The sequence below is a fragment of the Paroedura picta genome, chromosome 14, assembly GCF_049243985.1.
Source record: "Paroedura picta isolate Pp20150507F chromosome 14, Ppicta_v3.0, whole genome shotgun sequence".
Taxonomy (NCBI): Eukaryota; Metazoa; Chordata; class Lepidosauria; order Squamata; family Gekkonidae; genus Paroedura; species Paroedura picta.
In genome coordinates, this window is record NC_135382.1 from 38636790 (window position 1) to 38657699 (window position 20910).

The 20910-nt window shown below is 48.4% G+C and overlaps 1 protein-coding gene across 1 annotated transcript in view; it reads right to left on the reverse strand.

Annotated features, from left to right (window-relative positions):
• LOC143823606 (uncharacterized) overlaps positions 1 to 20910 on the reverse strand; it is a 60841-nt gene that overhangs the window by 16102 nt on the left and 23829 nt on the right. Inside the window, exon 3 of the mRNA XM_077310083.1 lies at positions 12633 to 12769. Coding sequence (XP_077166198.1) covers positions 12633 to 12769 — 137 coding nt within the window. The remainder of the gene's footprint in view (positions 1 to 12632; positions 12770 to 20910) is intronic.

The window sequence follows — 20910 nt, forward strand, 5'->3', positions numbered from 1 at the left end:
CTGGCTGCATGTGGAGGGGCGGGGAATCAAACCTGGTTCTGCGGATTAGATCCAAGAGGTTGGATGCAGTGGCATATAAACTAGGCCTTGCAAGAGAGCTTTGCTACCCAGATCAGCTCCTGTCCTTTCAGATTTCCCGGTTCCAGACTCTTTAGGCCAGGGGTAGTCAAACTGCGGCCCTCCAGATGTCCATGGACTACAATTCCCAGGAGCCCCTGCCAGCATTCGCTGGCAGGGGGCTCCTGGGAATTGTAGTCCATGGACATCTGGAGGGCCGCCGTTTGACTACCCCTGCTTTAGGCCTTCCAAGAAAGAAAACCAACACTTTGAACTGGAGCAAGAATCAAACCGGAGATCCGTCCAAAGAGTACATTGCTTCAAAGCTCAGCTGCTTTCCAGTAACTTTAAACAGCAGTTAACTTCAGACCCTTTCAAATGGAAAACAGGGCCTTGGGGAGGGAGGGGTGGGGAGGAAACCGCCTAACCTTCCAAATCTTGCCTTTCTTTTTCTACTGGATTAATCCTTCATAATAGTCCCCACCCCAGAATGCTGTTGTCACATGTGTAAAAGTTAACTTGTCGAATGCCAAAGTCAATCCTTCCGTGGAGTGTGGGGAGGCAAAACATAAGTGGATATTTACTAAGTCGTGTCAGATCTTAAAGCAGCTCTCGGTGGGGATGGAGTTGAACGCTGGCCTCAAACAAATGGCAATCTTTTTTTGGGTCCCTTCCAAGAGAGACACTTTGAAAACGCAGAAGCTCAGGAATCAAAGACTTCCTGCTGGAAATTATTTTCTCTCCCCGAGGCACTAAAGGGAACAAAATAAGTAAGATTAAGCCTTCCCCCCCCCAAAAAAAAATGATACAGAAATCTCAAAACAACCAGAGGAAGATCGAGAGAGAAGCTATTCTTCATAAACAGTATCATCAAGTATTTATTGTCGTTACAATATTCGGGCTTCTTTTCCTTTCACAGTTTAAATGGAGAGATTCAGAAATATCCTCCTCGTTCCAGAAATAAATGAAATATTATTGGTTTTGGAGTGTGCAAGATCTGCAGTAGGCACGGTTTAGCAGCATCTGTGAGGAATATCCTAAAAGCAGGGGTAGTCAACCTGTGGTCCTCCAGATGTTTATGGACTACAATTCCCACGAGCCCCTGCAAGCGTTTGCTGGCAGGAGCTCATGGGAATTGTAGTCCATGAACATCTGGAGGACCACAGGTTGACTACCTCTGTCCTGAAGAAGGCATCAGAGAAGATGTGCAGTTAGCCTGTTTGGATCAGGAGTTCTGCTCACAATAGATAATGCACGCTCAATTCACTTTAGAAGGAGATTTTCCTGTTCTGCACAGGAAAATCCAGCTGCCAAAGCACATTGAAAGTGCATTATCCTGTGTGTGCGGAATGGGTGTTTTTCTCTCTTCCTGTGTCCTGCTCTTGTTGAGTACACTTCCTCCCTGTAAGTTTTCCTTTATTTGGATACTGACAGGGGGTAATCATTGATGATGATGATGATGATGATGATGATGATGATGATGATGATGAGTTAAATTTCTATACCGCTCTCCCAAAACTGGCTCAGGTCAGTGCACACAATACAGGTAAAGGTTAACAATTAGTTATAATCAACACAACAAAATATTACACAAACAATATGTGAAGGACCTCTTCTTGTGAAATTAAACATTGGCTTTGTCATTTGTGGACAGGCTAGGGTTAGATGACGGCTTACCATGGCTGGCCTTCTGATTCCACCTTCCCTTGGAAGCTAAGCAGAGTCAGCCCTGGTTAGCACATGGATGGGAGGTCTCCAAAGAAGACCCTGGTTGCCATGTAGAGACAGACCAGGACAAACCACCTCTGGGTGTCCCTTGACTTGGCACCTCTACAAGGGTCTCCACAAATTGGTACTTCCCACCAAGTATTATTGTTTTGCACTTGTGGTACAACTCAGGAAAATAGACACATAGTCTGGGGTGGGGGGGTAGGGGCCGGGGGTTATTGCGAAACCTTGTGGGCCAGGGCATGATTTGTGTCTAAAGTGTGTGGGGGTCTGCTCTGTAGCCTTTCCCTTCAAGCTACTCTGTTTTGCAACTCATGGAAACATCTCCCCAACGACAGATAAATCTGAGTTTATCAGAGCGGGAGAGTTTTATGGCTCACTTAAGGAGACATAAAACTTCATGGCAGAAGGGGAAGGCGGTGGAATGTGGTGGCATTCCACAGGTGGCTCTTGTCACAGGCCTTTTCGAAACTGGTGGGGTTAGCCATTTCCTGCCATTTCGGTAGGAAGCCTCTTCCTGGCCAGTGATTATCCTGCTGGCATACCATATAAGGCGAGGAACTGAGAGGCATGGAGGAAGAGAGATTAGTTGTGCAGGCGGTCAGTGCGGGGGTAGATAGAAGCCGAGAGGAGCGATTTGGGCTCCATCCTCATGCCTGCGTGATAGAGTCTGGTGTACTACTAAGCAAGCCTCATCCAAAGATTACATCAGGGCCAGATACTGTTGGCAGAGTGTAAATATGCAAAGATAGCGGGGCACCAAAGCTGCCTCAAGGATAAAATAGTTTTATGAGAAGGGAAACGCCATTGTATAGAAAGAGAGGAGGGGGAGAGAGAGCCCTAACTAACTGTCTAACTGTTCTTCTGCAGTCTGTTGAGGAGGCAAGCAGGGAAGAAAGGACTCCTTGATGGATTCCCTCCATCTGTTGAGTCATCTTCGTTTCCTGCTGCCTCCCACTTTTCCTAGCATGACTGTCTTTTCCGGTGACTCTTCTCTTCTCAAAATGTGACCAAAGTCCGCTTCCATTTCTATGGAAAGCTGAGGCTCGATTTGATCTAGATTTGATCCACCAATTTGTTTTTTTCTGGCCATCTACGGTTGACTACCCCTGGTCTCCTGTGGCACTACATTTAAAGGGATTCAAACAGGAGCATGAAAGCCAGTGCTGACTTGCCTCTTAGCGCCGTCTAAAAGGACGAGGGTCCGTGAACAAGCAGCAAGCCTTTGTACCTGGGTTCTCCAGGGTGTTTTTTACTGTGACCCTGTCAGGTCTAATAGCACTTAGCAACATTTCCCTCCTTTCATCAGTGAGTAATTTGGAGCCACTTCAAGCTTCCCTGTTAAATAAAATGTCTTTCTTTTTAATTTCGGGGGCGGGGGAGGCAGGCAAGGAGCAAGGCTGTATCTTACAGGCCAATTCAGAGGGCTGTCAAAAAAAACTCTAAATAGATCTGACATTACAGATGGAATGAATTGTCTGGATCATGCTAATTAGGAGCTGGGAAAGTGACTTTACCCCTTTAAATAAGCAAACTCAGTCGGAGAACGAATTCAAGGGAGCAGATAATTGATTCTGAATTTTTCACCTCAGTTATCCTGAGACTCCTATTTGCAAATTTGCGAACGTAGGGCTTTACTGATCCCAGATACATTACTACCCATTTGTATTAATAGCCAGGGCTGGCCTGATATCATGAGATCTCAGAAGTTAAGCAAGGTTGACCCTGGTTAGAGAGCCAGCTTGGTGTTGTGGTTAGGAGTGCAGACTTCTAATCTGGTGAGCCGGGTTTGATTCCCTGCTCCCCCACATGCAGCCAGCTGGGTGACCTTGGGCTCAAAGCTGTTCTGAGGAGCAATAATATCAAGGCTTTCTCAGCTTCACCTGCCTCACAGGGTGTCTGTTGTGGGGAGAGGAAAGGCAAGGCGATTGGAAGCCACTTTGAGACTCCTTTGGGTAGAGAAAAGCGGCCTATAAGAACCAACTCTTCTTCTTCTTCAGTAATCTCAGGGCTCTCTCAGCCTCACCTACCCCACAGGGTGTCTGTTGTAGGGAGAGGAAAGGTGATTGTAAACCACTTTGAGACGCCTTCTGGTAGAGAAAAGCAGCATATAAGAACCAATTCTTCTTCTTCTTTTTCTTTTTCTTTTTTTATAAGATTTTTATTTTTATTTTCCAGGATTAAAAAATAATGAAATACAGGCAATCTACATTGTTAGTACAGATTCTTCTTTTTCTTTTTGGATGGGATGTAGGCGGGAAATGATTCATGTTGACCAGGTTCTGTAGCAATTTAACCCAACTTGATCCTGTCCATTTTCTAAAAATCCTTGATGGGCACCAGGAATGTTGTTTGGGGCTGCCCTGGTGCCAATGGGCACGGCATTGGAGACCCCCTGATTTACAGTGTTATGCTGAAGGGCCATGACTCAGTGGTAGAGCATCTGCTTGGCATGCTGAAGGTCTCCAGTTCAAATCCCAGCATCTCCAACCAAAAGGATCTGGTAGTACATAGGGTTGCCAGTTCTGGGTTGGGAAATGCCTGGAGATTTAGAGGCTAAAGCCTGGAGGTGCCAGGGTTTAGATAAAGGAGGGACCTTACCAAGGTGAAACGCCATAGCGTCCACCCTCCGAAGCAGCCGTTTCCCCAAGGGCTGTAGTCTGGAGAAGAGTTGTAGAAGTGGTACCTCTCCAGGCCCCTACCTAGAGTCCAGCAGCCATAGTCGTGAGAGACCTGAACCTGAGACCTGGAGAGCCACTGCTACTCTGAGTGGACAATACCGACCTTGATGGACCAATCTTTGTTGGTCCTTCAGTATAAGGCAGCTTCATGCGCACGTGCGCATGCGTGTTCAAATCAATAAGGAACGGTTGAAATAAGACACCGCTTCTTCTGTTTTACCAAAGCCCTGGAGCTTTTGCAAGGACCTCGCTGTACTTCCTCGGGCAGCCTGCGGAGAGCCTAAATCTTTTCGGCTCCTGAGGTATAAATCCCGGAGCGGACGTCTTGTAACAGTTAGGGTTGCTTTCCAAGGCACCTTGCTGACTTACGACGGACAGGAGGCACATCAAACAGTGTTTTGACTCTGACAACCTGACATGTGCGGATCCAGCTTGTGCCCCCCACCACCACCACCCCCTCGCTTGTCAGGAAATGCAGCTGGGTGGGAAACACATATGGTTTCATAATATCGCTTAGGTTTTCAAGGACCAACCGGGATTTTTGAATGATTTGGTTTACAGTTCCCTTAAGTAACATTATCTTGTTAAAGACATTAACCCTGGCCCTCTACTGTTATATATTTGCTTTGTTTTCATCCTATGGAGCAACCTGTAGGAGAGACACTCAACAGGAAGAGAGAGGTCAAAGGTCATGAAAACATTGATTTTCAAGATGGCTGAACGGCTGTCTTGGGAACACGGCACAATTATGAAAAACAGACATCTCTGTTTAACCTTCCTTTTTTATTAAAGAGAGGGAGGGAGGGAGGGAAGGAGATCTTTTGCATGTACTTTCACAGCTAATAACTACTGTATGATTATACATTTTGCATAATTGGTTCCATAATTGGCTTTGTGCACAACCAGATTAGTCTTAAATGTTACCCTCCAGGCCTCAAATAAAATTGCTGATGCAAGAAAAGTTGGGATGGATGGACCTTTGACATCCCGGGCATTATTATACTGCAGGCTATTATATCCTTTTAATTCACTCCAGATCAAAGGTTATAGCTTTGGCCAGTGCTTCCTTTCATTCTCTTCATTGACCAAACTCACTACTGCCACATATTTGTTTGTTTGCTTATTTATATAGTGTCTTCCCCGGAGGCTCAGGGCGGTTTACAAATATATTTGTCTGTGGGTCACCAGACAAGTGGGACAGCAAATCCAGAAGTCCCTGGTCCCCCGGTCCCCCACATGCAGTCAGCTGGGTGACCTTGGGCTCGCCACAGCACTGATAAAGCTGTTCTGACTGAGCAGTGATATCAGCGCTCTCTCAGCCTCACCCACCCCACAGGGTGTCTGTTGTGGGGAGAGGAATGGGAAGGCGACTGTAAGCCGCTTTGAGCCTCCTTCGGGTAGGGAAAAGCGGCATATAAGAACCAACTCTTCTTCTTCTTCAGTAATCTCTGGGCTCTCTCAGCCTCACCCACCTCACAGGGTGTCTGTTGTGGGGAGAGGAATTGTAAGCCGCTTTCAGACTCCTTTGGGTAGGGAAAAGCAGCATCTAAGAACCAACTCTTCTTCTTCTTCTCCTTCAGTAATCTCAGGGCTCTCTCAGCCTCCCCTCCCTCACAGGGTGTCTGTTGTGGGGAGAGGAAAGGGAAGGTGATTGGAAGCCGCTTGGAGACTCCTTTGGGTATTGAAAAGCGAGGTATAAGTACCAACTCTTCTTCTTCTTCTTAAAACCAGTGGCCTCCTGGGCAAAGAAAAGATCCCCGGATGAGGTCAGCGCAAGAAGAAAATAAATCCCTTTTTGCAAGCATTTTGCCTTCCCTTCCCTTCCCTGAAGGCCATTGCTCCAGGCTTCCACTTGCTCTTTCAGTGGTGATAAAATTATCTCGATCCCCCCCTTCTCCTCCCTCCCAATTTTGAAACCCAATTTTGTTCAACAGGTGTTTGCTGTGTCTGAGGTTACATTGTTGATATAACCCTTGCTCCATTGGGGAGAATGAAAAATATCGCTCCATTTTATTGTAAACAGACTTAGGTTCTATTAAACACAAAAAAAAGGAGAGGTTACCAGATTAGTCATGCTCTCCTCTCCCCCCCCCCTCCCTTAGTACGTAGAAACCAACAGAGAGATGTTCTCGGTGGGCTCATGCATGTGTGCGTGTGTGTAAGAGAGAGAGAGAGAGATGACCTTCTTGGTGTTAAAAAGAGAGGCCAAAACCCTCACTTGAACTACCAAGCTGAGCTCTCGGGAAAACTGCGCCCACAATGTGTGGGGTCCTTGCGCATGACAAGAGAGCATGGAGGAATGTTCAGGTTTTTATCTACAGTTCCTTGCCAACAATTTCCATTTTGATAGATGTATATACACACTGGGGTTCTTTTCCCCCGCTTGACAAACAGCCACGATCCTGGAAAGACCATCTTTCATGATGATAGAAACAAAGCCCCAGAATTGATGTCCAAAGGCCAGGAGGCCCGGATTCCCCCCTCCACCCCCCCCTTTAGCAATGCTTGAGCAAAGGAGAGGCCTCTGGGAAGGGAAGATGATCCACAAAGAGGGCAGAAACCAGTGGAGGGAGATGTGGGTGGGATGGATGCACTGCGGGCAGCGTATCCTTTAAAAATACCAAAACGACGGCTTGTAACCGTCCTTCACCTGCATCCATTGAAATGCAACCCTGTTTTGCAGGGCAAAGTTTTATTTGGGGCTTAAGCTTTCATGTGCACAGCTCTTTGCCAGGCAATGAAATGGGAGTGACAAGACCATGTATATAAGTGAAGAGTGGATCATGGATTAGTCCGGTGCATAAGGGAAACTTGCACACCTGTTCATAGCAATGGCAAACCCAATTCGATATTGAGGGCCACTGAAGCATCCTTGCACTTCACACGGTTGCAGGCACCCATTGACATTCGTTGGCATGCTTTGAATTATGAATGTTCTGGTATTTAGAGGTACATTTCTAACAGGAAGGAAGGAAGGAAGGAAGGAAGGAAGGAAGGAAGGAAGGAAGGAAGGAAGGAAGGAAGGAAGGAAGGAAGGAAGGAAGGAAGGAAAAGAGAGGAATAGGAGGAGAGCTGTTTTTTTAATATATATATATTTCACTACCCAAAGGAGTCCCAATGCAGCTCACAATCACCTTCCCTTCCTCTCCCCACAACAGAAACCCTATGAGGTAGGTGGAGCTGAGAGAGTTCTAGGAGAACTGTTTTGCAAGAACAGCTCTAAGTGAACTGTGAATCAGCCCTGGTTCTCCAGATTAGACACCACAGCTCTTAATCACTACACCATGCTGAGTCTCAGAGACAAGAAAGAAAGAAAGAAAGAAAGAAAGAAAGAAAGAAAGAAAGAAAGAAAGAAAGAAAGAAAGAAAGAAAGAAAGAAAGAAAGAAAGAAAGAAAGAATATTGATTATTATTGAGTCTAAATGGGGCAGGCAGATCCTGCTCTGCTTCACCAGCTGGTACTCCAGTGTATACATCCCGGCACACACTCATACATCCATGTCACGTCCGTTGTGCTGAAAAATATCAGGTGCTTGGCGGAGACCACCCAGCACTGGGTGAAACTTGGCTCCCCCCGTGTGCATGCCCTGCCTGGGGGGCTTTGAACCTGCCTGAAGTTACTGGGGGGAAAGCAGAGAATGGCGCGAAAGAAAGCACGGAACGGCCAGGAGACGATTGTGTTTATCCTTTTTGAGTTCTGCTCTGACAAAATCCCACTCGGAGGCCTTCAACCTGGTGAGCTATAAACGCCGCGCACCCCGGGCCGTGTGTGGACAGGCGGGCTGGGCCTCAGCGCTCACGATGGCCTCCACCTTAACACTGCGCACATGTGCAGGACCACGCCATGAATCATCCCCTGGCTTTGAGCGAGCTATTAAGGACGCGGAGACAGCAAGAAAGATTCCAGCCTGGCTTGGCGAGTCCGGAGAGCAGGTGTTATTTTCCATAAACCAACCTCAGCCTGAGAGTGAATCGCCATAAATTGCTCCGAGGAGGGGAGGATGCAGATGTTATGATCTTCTTGCATGCAGTGAGAAATTCAGTTAAATAGATTTATTGAGGGAGAGGGGGGAGGCTACAAGCTGCTCTCTCTCTCTCTGTCTCTCTCTGCAGCTCAGGAACTTGATTTCAGTGCCAAAATTCTGCCTGGGGAGGGCATGACGTCAGAATTGGTGGGGGGAGAGCCGCCAAGCAGGTATTTTCCCCATCAGTGCTGGGTACCCATTGCCAAAACCCAATGGGTAATCAATTCATGGAACTCCCTGCTGTGAGATGTAGCCATCCCTTACCACTGGGGTCAAGAGGGTTTCAAAGGGGGTTACACGAATTCGTAGAAGACAGAACCGTCAGTGACTGTTGACTATGCTGGCTAAATGGAGCTTCCTTGTTCAGGAGTAGTATACCTCTGAATGCCTGTTGTTGGGAGCAACAACAGGGGTGGGAAGGGCCTCTGTGCCTAGTTGGCTTAGCCAGCATGGGGGATTTGAGGCTGAACAACCTGGGCCTTTGGCCTTAACTAGTCAGTCACTTTTAAATGAACTAATTATTGCTAGATTTTACTGACTATACTCCAGTTTCATAGTGCAGGTCAAAGCAAGTTGTTTTGGTGGGGATGGGAATGTCTCCATTAAATCACGGGATGGTGTTAATGTGAATGCTTTTTCATGCCAATGTTTACCCTGGCTGCGTGTTTTAAATTAATCACAGGGGTTACACCAACTAATTAGGGATCACGCAGTCATTCTAACAAATTAGGGATCACCAGTCATCTCAACCAATTAAGGATCACTTGGTTATTCCAACCAGTTAGGGATCACCTGGTCATTCCAACCCATTAGGGATCACATTGTGAACTGGATATATTTTCAGTCAGGGATTCCAGAGACAGTTTTCAAACTGAGAGTCTCATGGCAACACCGCTACTGTAAAAATTTTAGATTACACAACCCACAACAATAATAAATCAGATTTAAACGGTGCAAATATAGTTAAAAGGCCAGTTCTACCCAGGTCAAACCAATATAGGAGCAGAACAGTCATTCTAGGTTTTGTAAAAATTATTAATTTATACCCCACCATTCTCCCCATTGTGGACCCAAAGTGTCATCTTATTCTCCTCTCCACCGTTTTCCCTCATAACAACCCTGCAAGGTAGATTTGGCTGAGAGAGTGTGACAGGACCAAAGTCACCCAGCGAGCTGTAAAGGTGGGCCAGCATTAAGAGGGGGAGGACGCTCAAGAAAACGCCCAGCTAAATAAATGGAAATACCGTGACATTGTGCAGCCCCAATATTGCCTCTGTTGGCAAGTGAGGGCAACTGAGAGCGAGGGGAAGTGAGGGCAATTTAACTAAATCAGCACAGATCTTTGCAAGGAGTGCTCACACTAATTTTTTAAAGGAAAGACAAGAGGTATTTTTGATCACTGCCCAAAGTATTTGCCATGATTGCGGCTGAATCTACCACCACGGAAAGCAGGAGAGAGAAGATCACTTATTTATGTGTTTGTTAGTTTTTTGTTTGTTTATTTATTTATATGCCGCCCTCCCCTGAGGCTCATGAAATCCTACCCTGCTTTGCTTGTTTGAGCAGGCTTCTGATGAATTTTGGGAGACCTTCGTCATCGATCTGCAGAGGAGAAATCTGGACCTGAAGGGGTGTACAGTCCACCCAGCCCCCCGCCCCCCTGGGCCAGAACTCCTGGTGGCATCCCTCAGCATATGTTGCCCCCCCTCCCACCCCCATCTCTTTGGGGAGTAACTTTCTCTCCCTTGTGCTCCAAGCGACGGCCAGTTGCCAGGCAAAGAGGGCTCAGAGAAACCACAACAAGCGTCGTGGGCCCAAATCCGGCAAGTGGCCATGAAAGGCGCTTCATCTCCGTGATTCACTTGTGGATGGAGCTCTTCGCCCTGGTAACGTTTTCATCACAGCAAATGTTTAGAAGCAATTAACGCTCATCAGTCCCGGCCTGATTAGTCCAATCTTCCTCATTAGGGAAGAGAATCAGATATGGCAATTTAAACAAAACAAGAAAGCCCCAAAAAACGAGGGGGGAAAGCAGGAGGAGGGAAGGAGGGAAGTGTTGCTATATCCCCAAAAGCCCGGCAACTCATGGCAAACTTACACCAGCAGAAAGAGAGACAACACACACACACACACACACACACAAAATGCACACAACCTTGCCAGGACCACCCATTAAGCTTCAGGGGGAAACACGATTCGGACGTTTTTCAGGGAAATTCTGGAAAGAATCTCTCGTGATATCTCTTTTACGGAGCACCTCTGCAGTCTTGTTTCTATAGGGTCTGTCCCCCCCCCTCCCCAGACAGGCGGATGCAATGTATCAATGTATTCTTTTATATATGTTTTTTTTTATGGTACAGTAAAAGCAGTCAGGTTTACAAGGGAAGTGAAGTCGGATTACAGCCCTGCGTAACTTGAGAAGCGGAGCCTTGGCTGGGGAGGTTTTTCTCATTGGAATAGCGGTTATCAGTTTGCATGCAATAAAACTAGAAGCCAAAAAGAAAGAGAGAGAGAGAGAAAGAGAGAAAAGGAAGGGAGATGATTCAGTGAAAAGGGGAGGGGGGAACGGGGCTTGAAGCGTCTGGTTGAAAACCAGGCAGGGGCCAGGAGAAGTGCTTCTTCAAAATGCGCCATTCCCAGGAGCTTTGGGCTAGTCGCAGTCCTGTTAGATCTGTTCTCACAGAGCAGTTCTGAGGGAGCTCTCTCAGTCTTAGGCGATGGTGATGTGGTGGGATATGGATGACTTCGCCCCATGGAACAGTCAGTACTGTCTACTCCAGGGGTAGTCAAACTGCGTCCCTCCAGATGTCCATGGACTACAATTCCCATGAGCCCATCTGCGTAAACTGCCTGGATTGCGTCCAAAAGTACCCTTCCTTTCGCAGAAGGAGCTTCCAAGTCAAATTTGCCCCCTTTGCCCTCACTGAAGAGGCCCTCTGCTTATGGAAGGAAACTTTTTGCCAATAAAAAGGGTCTTCCATCCCCAGAAGAAGACTTTCTGTGAGCAGCACACCACAGAAGAAGAAGAAGAAGAAGAAGAAGAAGAAGAAGAAGAAGAAGAAGAAGAAGAAGAATTGCCTTATTATTTTTGTTTCTCTGTATTTTTCTGAACACCTTGGCATATTAAGTCTTTGCCCATTCACAGTTTCTACAATAACAGCCAGGAATTGTGGTACAAAATTGTCAGTCTGTCAGCCTCTGGCTGGTCAAAGAATACTTAGCTTTATTGAGAAGGAAAACAACTGTAGAAAGAAGAGGAGAGAGATAGTCCTAGCAGTCTAACTGACTAGTTGCTCTTCTGGAGGCAAGCAGGGAGGGAGTCCGCTCAAGGCAGCAGGAAGTCTCCAGTCGACACCAGGAAGTTCCTAATCGAAATATGCTAACCATACACCCCCCCACCCCCCACCCCGATGCCCCCTGTGACATATTCTTCATATGCTGTTGCAAATGCCAGCATTTTTAGCCTGGGTGATTAGAAGAAAGCAACCCCTATTTGTATTTTGGGACCAAGCAACCACCTCCCAATTACCGTCCCCAAGAGAATTAAAGAGATGACCTATATTTTCCTCTGGCACTTGTGGCTCCAGTCTGAAAGGGCACGTTCTGCCCAGATCCAGCGAGAACCCTTTGCCAGTCGCTTTTGCTTCAAAGCCATCTCAACCTTAATGGTGTATGACATTTCGGAGGGCAAATATGACTCGGCTAATCATATTTTAATAGCTCTTCCTTTGCAATCGGACTGGCTCGGGGTTTACCCAGTAATATTTTAATTTCTGAGCTCTGATGAGCTTAATTCCAAGCAGGTATTCAGTTTCTGTGCTTCGGAACGGGGCTCCCAGATGTTTCGAGGCCAAGCGGACTCGAAGGAGCAGTGATACAAATATAATATTTAATACGAAATGTCAGTTTGGGTGTTCCACTCAATTTCCTGGAGAGATCTTGAAAAACCTCCTTATTTAGGCTGAAGACCCAATCAATTCCATGCCTCGGCCCCAGCCCTGGTTGCTATGTAATTCCACATAACTAAGGTTCTCTAATTTCTGAAATGCAAATACGGAGCAGATGTAGGTAAAGGGGGGGGGGGAATAGACAGAAAGGTTCCTTTCTTGCCAATAAACGGGCTTTTGCTGCAAGTTCCTCACCAGCGCCTGGCGGGTTCCCTTCTGCCGAGAAAGCTGCACACGTCAAGGCCCACCGGCCATCCAGCGATGGCGTCCAAATGTTCAAAACCAGTTCCAGGCTCAGGAAGAGGTCTTCTGGACAGCAGACTCTCAGCTCCCTAAGCAGAAAAGAGACCTTAACTCTTCAGGAGGGAAGAGCTGGCGAAGAAGCAGATGGCTCAAGCCTCCAGTGGGTCACAGTGATGGGAAGGCGGACTGCCGGGTATTTTCTTTCTCTGCATCATGGTGGGAGTTGCTAATGACAGGGGCGAGAGCCGAGCGATGGGCGATGGATCCAGCTGGGCCCACATTATTCATCTCCCAAATGTATCCCGCCTTTCTGCCCTCACATGAGCTTACATTGCTGATAAAACGTTTCTAAACCATGAATTTTCTTTTTTAAAAAACACCAACATACATCATGAAAACAATTAAAACAAAAACAGAGTTCAAATTCATGCAAAACGTTAAAACCAGCCATTGAGACTCTCGTCAGGAAGGAGGGATCATTGAGGGAATGTCAAAAAACAAACCAACCCCAAAACAGTCTTCCTTGCTGGCGGAAGACGGCAACAGAAGGGGGGAAATGAAACCTTCTGAGAAGAGAATTCCAGAGCTTCGGTGCCGTGACTAAGAAGGCCATGCCCTGCTGTCTCTCAGCCTCAGTTCCCCCCCCCTGGGAATAACAATTGTCTTCCTTGCAGGACTGTTGTAAGGACTGCAAGAGTGTGATGACTGTGCAGCACTTGGGACCCTTGCAGGGCTTCCTCAAGAAACCAGATCGTCCTGTACTTTGTCCTCAGAAGGGCCCTTCTGGACTGAACCCTTTTGTCCAAGGGCTGGCACTTTGCGGGCCAGAGCCTTCTGGAAAGGCAGAGCAAGGCACTTCTGGAAAGCCGGCCGCCCTCCCTGAATGCCGAGGATTGCCAAACCCATCGAGAAGAACATTCTCCTTTCTTGAAGGGCATGCCACTTCAGCATTGGGCACATCCCCCCCCCCCCCACATGAAAGCTCCTTTGCCCTGGCCTGTGGCCGCCCTGATTACAAAGCCCCGAAGATCTTTAATTCATTTTGTGTGTATTCCTTTCAAAGGGAAACCATTAAAATAGCATTTGAAACTCATTAGCTTTTCCGACAACGATGCTGTCATCCTTGCCATGGTGAGCTGCCCGGCTTGATCATGACAAGAAGCCACTTCAATGCGCGGGGCATGTTTTCCAAAGCCACACGCACTCAGGCGCACCCCCCCAGGCCAGAGGAGCGCTCTGGTGTCCTGCCGCATCCAGCAAGCCAAACATTTGCAGCTTTGAGGCAGGAGAACGGGACAAGCTTCTAGTCCTCAGGGCATCTGAGGGAAGCTTGGAGCCCTGCGTGAAATCTCCAAACAAAGCAGGTTTTCTTCTTGGCCTGACCTTGATGTTCTGGTTGCTAGGACCTGGCAGAGTGCAGGTCTGGGGTAAAAAGTAGCATTGCATGGAACCAACAATGCTAGCGCCTTCCAACATCCACTGAAAAAATGGCAGCTCACTGTGTGGGGCCTCCCTCCCTCCCCCCCCCCCAATTCCTTCCCTCCTTCCCTTTGCATTGAAGAGTCATTGGCAAAGCTCAAACGTTGCCCTTTGCCCTTCCAAAAACGGCAGCGATTGGGGTTGTCACATGTTTCCTCGAGGGCCGTGTTCGATGCGTCAAAGCGACAGGCCTGCTCCGAATGAAGAGAGACACGCGAAGCGTAAGCAGTCTCAGGCCATTTCCTTTCGCCAACGTGTGTAAACACCGTGTTCAAATTGTCACTCTAATTTAGAAAAGTGTTGGGGATCTTTTTCGCTTAGCTTAGTTCCGCCCCGTCCCCACCGGCTAAACATGCGTGCCTCTTCCTTTCAAACAACGGAATTTTCTCTCTGGTTCTTTTTCTTTTTAAGTTGCAACCCAGATGAGATGAGTTTTCGATGGATCCTTCTCTTTCCCCCCCCCCCCCCGGCCCACATTTGGCAGCTCTTTGCAGTCAAGAACGGAGAGCTCTTTGCTGCACGTTGTCGCAAGAACTGGACCCTGTTGGAAGGATGGCACCTTCCCACACCCACGTCGCCCGCGACATGACAGAGGACGTTCAGGGTGGTCAGACTGGGAGAGAACCGGGAGACAGAATGGCCACCGAGCTCAGAGGCCTTGTCCTGTGCTGCCTTGCTCAGGCTGGGGGGGGCCAGGCAAGAATCAGCTGCTTTATAGCAGGGGTAGTCAACCTGTGGTCCTCCAGATGTTCATGGACTACAATTCCCATGAGCCCCTGCCAGCAAATGCTGGCAGGGGCTCATGGGAATTGTAGTCCATGAACATCTAGAGGACCCTGTTGGCCCTGACCTTCCACCATAAGAGAACTAGGGTTGAGCCAGACTAATGGCCCATCTCGTCTGGTATCCTGGCCAGACAGGTGCCTACTGAAGCCTCACAGGCAGAGGCCAAGGTCCCCCCTGTTCTTTCCCCACCGCTGGGATTTGGAAGCTTTCCAGGGCCTCTGACCTTTGGGGCTCAAGGGTTAATGTTGGCCATGATGGACCCCTACTCTGAGAAGAGGCTAGGTGCTGTACTGTCCTTTGGCCACTGGGGGGCGGTAGCTGGTACAGAAGCTTTTAAAAATCTGCATACGCAACCGAAGCTCCTGCAGCCAATCAAAAGCTTTGCTGGGTAAAAGCTCCACATGGTCCCTCCCACTTAGTAAGAACACTCAGTGGGCACCAAGGAAGGTTCTGGGGACCCCCCATTGTGGACCTTTGAACCAGGCAGAAGTCAAGCCTCGCCCTTCTCTATGGCTGCAGGTTGGCATCTTCAAGTGGAGAGCTCCACCTAGCCCAGCATTGCTCAACATTTTTGCCATTGAGAACCCCCTGAGACTTTCTTCAGGTTTCGATAAACCCCAGAAGCGGCACGATCGTGCAAAATATGATTGGGAAGCAGAGCTGTGGACATGCCTGCCTGGGACCCCCTCCCCTTCCCACCCCGTCCAGGCCCATCAGTGGCCATTTTGGGAGAGGGGTCAACATGGCCATATATGGTCATATCACCCGACAAATGTTCAACAAATGTAAAAAATATATTAAAAATAAATTAACTCCCACCCATTCGGGAAACCCTTTCAGGGTCAAGAAACCCAAGGGTTTCACAAAACCCTGGTTGAGAAACCCGGGATTAGCCGGAGCCCTCTCACCCCTAAGAAATCCATGGATCAAGGCCAGTTTTTGATAGAAAAAGTAACACCCCCCCCCCCGAAAGGACAGGTGACTATAAGATAATGAGATGACTCCTTTGCCCCCCCCCCTCCCCGAGGATCGTTTTGCGCACTGAAAATAGAAGTGCCGTTTAGGAGTAAGTGTTCTCAAAAGGACATAATGACCCTGAGGCAGATGAAATCACTTAAAAATTCTGAAGTTGGCAGCCTCTTCCATTTTAATTACATGGCGTAACCTTATTCTGCGGGAAGCAATTTCGTCGGGGCTCTTCCCACACACAGCCGGATCCCACTTGTGTTTCAGGGAAAGCAGTGCTTGAACGAATCAGGGAGCCGATCCATGTACAGAGAGAAAGTCAGATCATATCTCAGATTGGAGGAGAAGAGCTGGGCTTTTAGGCCCCGTTTTTTTTTTCAATATCCAAAGGAGTCCCGAAGTAGCTTACAATCACCTACCTTTTCTCTCCCCACAACAGACGCCCTGGGAGGTCGGTGGGACTGAGAGAGCTCTGAGAGAACTGTGACTGGCCCAAGGTCAACCAGCTGACTGCATGGAGAGTGGGGGATCGAACCCGGTCCACCACTCTTTAACCACTTCATCACGCTGGCTTTCAAAGACCCCAGCACGTTACCCTCATGAACAGGAGCTTCTGTAAGGATGACAGGAGACCTAATGGAGATGCCAAAGAAAATCTGTGACCCTGCTTTTGAATCAGAAGCACTACTGGGGAGGAGCTTATGTGGCCCCACCCACATTCTAAAACACTGACAGGCATCAGGGAAGGGGTTGGTGGGCACCCTGGTGCCCCTGGGCGCGGTGTTGGGGACCCCTGAGAGATCACATACAGACAAACCCTCAACAGAGCAAGCTGTGATTCAGTGCAGCCATTAAGAAAATGGAGTGGGAGGGAAGGGTTAATACCATGCGCACACATATCCAGGTGAAGCCCCCAGTGTGGCTGATCTTCGCAAAGAATAAATTCTTGACTTCTGGGAAGACACCGAATAAATTCTTGGAAATACCAAACGGGGGACTCTCTACATCATAGGCAAGTTTTCTCCCCTTTTGGGTTAAACACTTCAGCTGTGGTGGGGACGTGCTGGGTTTCCCAGGCAAGAGACTTCAGAAGTGGTCTGTCATTGCCTGCATCTGCGCCACCACCCTGGTATCCCTTGGAGGTCTCCCAGGCAAATTCTAGCCAAGGCCAGTGCTTAGCTGGTCAGACCACATTGGGCTAGTCTGGACAATCCAGCTCCAAGCACTGTTCACTGACCCCCCTTTCCTTCAATGGTTTAATTTTTGACCTTAACAATGAAAAAATATGCCCAGAGATACTGCTGCAAGTTATTATGCTTGGTATGATTTGTGTGTTTTTGTGTGTGTTTCTGTGTGTGTGTGTGTGCGCGCGCATGCATCTCAGAACTGCCTCTGAGGTAATGAGTCCCTTTCACGCCAGGAGGAATGCCGCTTATTTATTTATTGCTAGGGAATGTGATCTCCAGGCTTGAGGGATGGCCTCTGTCCATAGAAGCCGGCGAGGAATGTACAAAGATCGCCTTTGTCACGGGTCCCCAGCCTTTTTGAACATGGGAGCATCTCTGGAATTCTGAGACCGCACGGTGGGCACAGCCACGCAACCGGGCTGCTACGAATGGCCCCCACGGGACGTAGCATCAACTTCAAAAATGGCTGCTGCAGCTCACTTCAGTCACACTGTAGAGATTCTCGTGTTGTGGAGGCAGCTACATTTGGTGGGTGGGCAGGAGCCCTGGTCACTGGTCATTCCATTTTTTGCACGTTGCTATGATGACCTTTTTCATTCTTCCCCTTTTCCTGATGTTCTCAAGCGGTCAGTTACTTTGCATGCAAGAGGCACAAGGATAACCTTGGAATAAATGAAACGGCCTTCTACGGAGTCAGCCCCTTGGTCTCCCGGAGTCCCTGTGGTCTGCCCCGACTGGCAGGAGCCCTCCCCAGTTCTCTGGCACGGTCTTAAACATCAGCTGCTCTCTGATTGTTGAAACCTGATTCGCTCTGGGTGGAATCTGGGGGCTTCTGCATGCATAGCGGATGATCTAGCACAGGGATGGCCAAACTGTGGGTCTCCAAAGGTCTGTAGGCTACAATGACCATGAGTCTCTGCTGGCCACCCTTGCAGGCAGGGGCTCATGGCCATTGTAGTCTGTGGACATCTGGAGAGGCACAGTTTGGCCACCACTGATTCTAGCACATACTCACCCCTCTTGGAAAAATAGTTCACTTGAGTGGGGAAAAACTGGGGAAGAGGAAGCAATAAAGAGCAGTGGACACAGAGTTCAGTTTGCACAAGGGAGAAGCCAAACGGAGACAGGGATCTTCGCATGAAGCCGAAGCTCGGTGTGTTCTGCAGAGATGACACAGCTCCTGGGATCAGCATTCAGGTGGCTTCCCAAACGCAGAGGAGTGCCTCGCCATGAAACAAAACAGCAGCAATCAAAATGCCAGCCGTTACCGACTGCAGATTCGGGAACCCCGACGGACCACATCACACACGGCTGCATCCCAATTTAGGAACAAAGGCCTGCGTAAGCAGGACGGACCTCACCCAGCATCTTCCGCGATGACTAGGCCCAACAAGTGTCCCTAAAGAGGGTGTTCCGTAGATGGGGGGGGGAGGGGAGGCGAAACCAGAGAAATATTGACTTTGTACCAATTTCGTTTTCAGGGTGTCCACCGATGAATCTTAGGAAATGGGGGATTTCCCCCTCCCTCTGGTGACTTGCTTCTGGGGTATCTAACAAAGGGAATTTTGACTCGCCAGAAATTGAAACCCCCTCCCCCAAATCTTGCTGGTCTTTAAGGGGGCTGCTTGACTTGCATCTCACTCTTCGGCTGCAGCCCAACAGGGCAGCCCACCCAAAAGGATCTGCTGTTTGCAAGGATCCCTGGGGATATGGGTCAGGTCTTTTGTGTAAATACTTCCAACAAGTTCCCAAGAGAGATCTCCTTGCATTCAGATTGCATTCAGAGGGTTAACTCAGGGGTAGAGCCTCTGCTTGGCATGCAAAGGGTCTCTGCTTCAATCCCTGGCAGCATCTCCAGCTAAAAGAACCAGGGAAAGGGGGATGTGGAAGGTTTTCCTCTGCCTGGGACCCTGGAAAGCCATCGCCAGTCTGAGCAAGCAAGCCTGACTTTGCAGGACCAAGAGTCTGATTCCGTGTCAGTTAACTCCACCCGTTCTACTAAAGGTGGGTTTTGTTTTATTTCCACCCTCCCGCTGGTTCTGCAGTTTTCTTCAGAACAGATCGCCCTGCTCAGAATCAAGGGGAACGTTTCCCCTTAAATGAAAGTTCCCAGCAGGTCTCCAACCCACCGAAGGTCTCGGCCCCAGTGGAAAAGTCCTGCTAGCCTTCCCGAAGGCGGGCGAAGGTGTCCCGATCCCCATTCCCACTTCCCCTGCCGTCCCAATTAGCCCAGATGAATGGGCTCTTTTGTGGAAAGGAGGCCAGATTACAATGGCCTCTTTTTCAGCTCGCCAGGCTATCACTTACAAGGGAGTCAACAAGCTGGGCTGGTGGTACCCAAGAAGGAAAGCAGCAATTTCTTAGCGGTTTCTCTGGAATATTTGAAACGGCCGTGCGTCCGAGGCCTTGCGCTCCAGGCCGGCTTCTCTGCAGCCATTTTCCAAAGGACGCCACGTTTCTCCTGTAGCCAGCCCATCCGGATTCTCCCTTTCCAGAAAGACCTGCTTGTTTCTGCAGCGAGGCACGCAATCTGCAGGAGGGCGGCTGAACCCCAAAAACATGCTGTTCCGACTTGCAATTCCCCTTTGGGTTTGTGATTCTCCCCCGCGTGGAACAAATCTGTCCTTCCCTGTTTCCAACGGTTGTATGCTTCCGTGGCCTACAGCTCACCCCTTCCTTTGACCTATGCAGTCTTTAGCATTTTAGCTTTCTGGGACAGACACCAGGGGTCCCCAACCCTTGCAGAATACCTACGGTGTGCTCTTCCATCGACGAAGAGGTGGCTGGGCACAGGACAACAACAAATGCCCTCCTCATGTGTGACTCCTGCTCAGCTGCACAAGGGCTGGCACGGGGAAAGGGCCAGGTGGGTTTGCGTCTGATGTTTGCAAGGCTAATCCACCCTGTTCCCTGTGAATGGAAGGCTCTAGGAGAAGACGTGGGACTGATCGGCCAACGCTTGGGGAGCAGACACCGTAATTTATTTTTCTTTCCTGGGGTTTGAGACGGGGAGAGAGGAAGAGAAGGTTTGTTCTTCTTGAAGATTTATTTCATTACATCTGCAACAAGTCAGGAAGAGATCGGAGGAGAAAGAATTCCCTCCCCTTTCCTTTCTCCCCCCCCCCCATTTTTTTTTTTTTTTTTTGGTTTGAGGCCTACTTAGAACAAAGCTCTGTTAGTCTCAATAAACAAAGGAGAAAGATGGAATTATCAAAGAGCATGCTGCCCACAGACTATATTATAATTTTTGACGTGGTAACTTGGGCAGCTTAAACCAAATTCAAACCAGATTGACTTCTGCTGGGTAGGTGTACACAGGGTCTCAGAGAATCCATGACATCAGACTTGTTACTCCGGCATTCTGGGCTAGGACCTAGCAAGCCAGATCTGTTACTTCCCAATTTCAGAGTCTGGGAGCTTATTAAAAGCACCAAGTTTCTAGATCTCTTTAACAGCACAGGAAGACTATCCTATAGGAGGCATGGGGTAGAGATGCATACCTAGCGTATTTAGATTATGAACTTTCAGATGTTTTCAGATCATCTCTTCCTGTGGCCTGACTGGCTGAATGGGAGACTTCCTGCTCCTCTGACTACATTTTCCCTTTGGAACGTTAGTCAGTTGGACAGTTAGGACTATCTCTCTCCTCTCTCACTTACAATGTTGCTTCTCTTCTTAATAAAGCTTTTTTTTATTCTTTAAGCAACTGGTGCTTGACGTATCTAAACTCTGCCAACACTTTTACAGAGACTAGTGGTTTCTGGAGATGATATTTTCCTTCCAGGGGGAACATAATCAGGGGGAACATTTTA